This window comes from Trachymyrmex cornetzi, unplaced genomic scaffold (assembly GCF_001594075.2).
Source record: "Trachymyrmex cornetzi isolate Tcor2-1 unplaced genomic scaffold, Tcor1.1 scaffold631, whole genome shotgun sequence".
In the NCBI taxonomy this organism is placed as follows: domain Eukaryota; kingdom Metazoa; phylum Arthropoda; class Insecta; order Hymenoptera; family Formicidae; genus Trachymyrmex; species Trachymyrmex cornetzi.
Genome location: NW_017299950.1, coordinates 27144 through 30062, shown reverse-complemented (window position 1 = coordinate 30062; position 2919 = coordinate 27144). Strand labels below are relative to the sequence as shown.

The 2919-nt window shown below is 37.8% G+C and overlaps 1 protein-coding gene across 1 annotated transcript in view; it reads right to left on the bottom strand.

The window, feature by feature from the left end:
- Positions 1-1166: 1166 nt before the first annotated feature.
- The window catches only part of LOC108766835 (uncharacterized), a 7998-nt gene continuing 6245 nt past the window's right edge, over positions 1167-2919 (bottom strand). The window contains exons 5-6 of the mRNA XM_018516364.1: positions 1556-2473; positions 1167-1454 (exon numbers count right to left, since the gene is read on the bottom strand). Of these exons, the coding sequence (XP_018371866.1) occupies positions 1167-1454; positions 1556-2473 (1206 nt within the window). The remainder of the gene's footprint in view (positions 1455-1555; positions 2474-2919) is intronic.

Genomic DNA, 2919 nt, shown 5'->3' with positions numbered 1-2919 from the left:
CACATTTTCAACTGTGTTCGCATATTTGACCTTCATTTGACCTTGAAATGACCTTCACAAAAACACTATTTTGTACGTAAAATTTCCCGTTCTTTTCAAATCCGGGATAAAAAATAGGGGTTCCCATTTAAAGAAACCATTTTAACTCCGAAATAACCTTGAAAATAGGATTCAAGGTCAAAGTCAATGATACCATTGCGTGTCCCCCTTTGCCCCCTGCAACTTTTGTCTGAAGTATTTTTTTGTATTATGCCTCTATTTCGAGATATTTCCCATTATAGACTCATTTGGTCCACCCTATATATATATATACGGGGTGTCTCTTAAGTAAGATCGGGGCCACATTAGGGACGTAGAATGGGAGGAACAAAAAAGTCTTGTACCATTTTACAATTTTCGTAATACTTAACAAGACATGAATTACTAAAAATTGTCGAAAATTGGTCTTGAATAATTTGTTACTCAAATACTATTAACTTTACAGAAAAACTATTAAAGACAAAAATTGTTCATTTCCTTCTCATAAGGTTCTGAGAATTTTTTTAGAATTTGTTCAGAATTTTTTAAGATCGTATTTTCTTATGTTGGTAAATAGTATGAAAATGCAGTATTGAAAAATTGATAAAAAATTGCGAAAAAATTCTTAGAACTTTATGAGAAGAAAACAAACAATTTTTGTCTTTCAGTTTTTTCTGTAAAGTTAATAGTATTTGAGTAAAAAATTATTGTTATTGAATGGTTAATAAGTGGATTAACACCCTTTTGTACTTTGGTTGATTGACTTTATTGCGTAGGAGCTGTACACGCTCGTGACTGATTGTCCGCCATATTCTTTGATACTGCCCGCTTCTTCATGCGCCGCCGCGATGCGCGTGGTAAGCTCAGTTCCGTATCTACTATCTCGAGAATCCTCGACATACCGCCCTCCTTGAAAGAATGTCTTTCAATCTAATTACATAAAAGTGTGCTACTCTAGCCTAACTCCTTTGAATAAAAGTACTCATGTTAAACTGAATTATAATTAAATTAAAATAATGATAATTCACAATAGTTGGAATATTATCAACTAAATAATAAAAAATTAGAAACTAGACGCAATAAACAAATTAATTCTCTATAATAATCGCCTAATGAGCCAGTAGTCTGCGTCGTCTAGCTGATTCCCTTTAAACATCGTTAATTGGTAATGGACAAAGTTTTTGAATAGCTCTCCGGAGCCTTCCATTTTCGGTCTGAACTGTAGCGACCCGAACGATTCCGTCCTTGCCCGCGAAGATCTCCACCACTCTGCCCAGTTTCCATCTCAGCGGAGGTAAATTATCGTCCTTCAGAAGCAGCATTATGCCTGCCTCCATTTTCTCTTGTCCTCTTGTCCATTTGCTTCTCATCTGCAAGGTTTGCAGATACTCTCGTTGCCACCGCTTCCAGAAGTGCTGTCGAACCTTTTGGAGATGCTGTCAACGGGATAGCTTATTATCTGAAACACCTACGAAATTGTTCTGCATAGGTTCTAGTAGGGATCCCCGATAAGGAAGTGAGCCGGGGTTAATGCTACCAAATCGTTGGGATCAGCGGATAAAGGAGTTAGGGGTCTCGAATTTAGGACCGCTTCTATCTCTATTAGCAACGTGTTGTACTCCTCATACGTTTGGATAAGCCCTCTCGTCACCGTGTTCAGATGTCTTTTCAATGCCTTCACGGCCGCCATCCATAGCCCTCCGAAATGTGGCGAGCTGGGAGGTATAAACTTCCATTCGATTTTTTGATTTGCTAATTTCTCACCGATTTCGTTTTCATTATTTGTTAGGAACTCGTAAATTTCTCTCAATTCTCGTGCTGCGCCCACGAAGTTAGTTGCGTTATCGGAATACAGTTGCGAACACATACCCCTTCTTGTTATAAATCTTCTCAAGGCCGCCATGAAGGCCTCCGTAGTTAATGCCGTTACCAGTTCTAAGTGTACCGCCCTTGTACTAAAACAAACGAATATCGCCACATACACCTTGACAACTGGAAATTTACCTCGCCTTCTACTCTCTCTCATTTGTAGTAGACCAGCATAATCCACTCCAGAAATGAGAAAAGGTCTCCAAGATTCCGTGACTCTATCCTTCGGAAGATCCGCCATTTTTAATTCAGGCGTTCGAGGTTTGTATCTAAAGCATTTAACGCAACCTCGAGTTACTCTTTTTGCTTCTCTTCTTCCATTTAAGGGCCAATATTTTTGCCGAACAGAATTTAATAGCTGCTCTGGACCACAGTGCAATCGTTTTTCGTGTTCCTGTTTAAATATCAATGTGACTACATGATGACTTGCTGGTAAAATGATCTGATGCTTCTGATCTGGAGTTAGATCTGCATGCCGAAGGCGTCCTCCCACTCGGACCATTCCTTTCTCGTCCAAAAATGGGTCCATCTTAGTCAGTTTACTTGCTTTGCTTACTGATCGCTGCTCTTTTAGTTCCTTAATATCCTTTACAAAGCGTCTCGCTGAATGATTTGTAAGATAGCGGTTTCTGCTTCCTCTATCTCCTCCAACGTCAGTGGGCCGAATTTCTTAGCCCCTCGCAGGCTGGCTATAAATCTTTGACAAAAGGCCATCCCCCGCCGTAACTTAGAATTAAATTTTACTATTTTATTCCTCCTAAAGAAAAAATAGTTTATTTAACTCTAATGATATGTATCATATTCGTATAATTGATTATCAAATTAATTAAATTCTACCAAATTAAAAAGTAAAACTCAATCTTTTTTTTATTGTTTACTTAACTCTAATGATATGTATCATGTGTATAAAAATTTTTATCTATGGAATTTTAAAATTTATACAAACTTACCTTTTTAAAAAAAAGGTAAAAAAAGCGCTAAGCGTTGATGAAACTGGCCCAAATGGTGCTTCTCGGAAAGAATCACCATTTG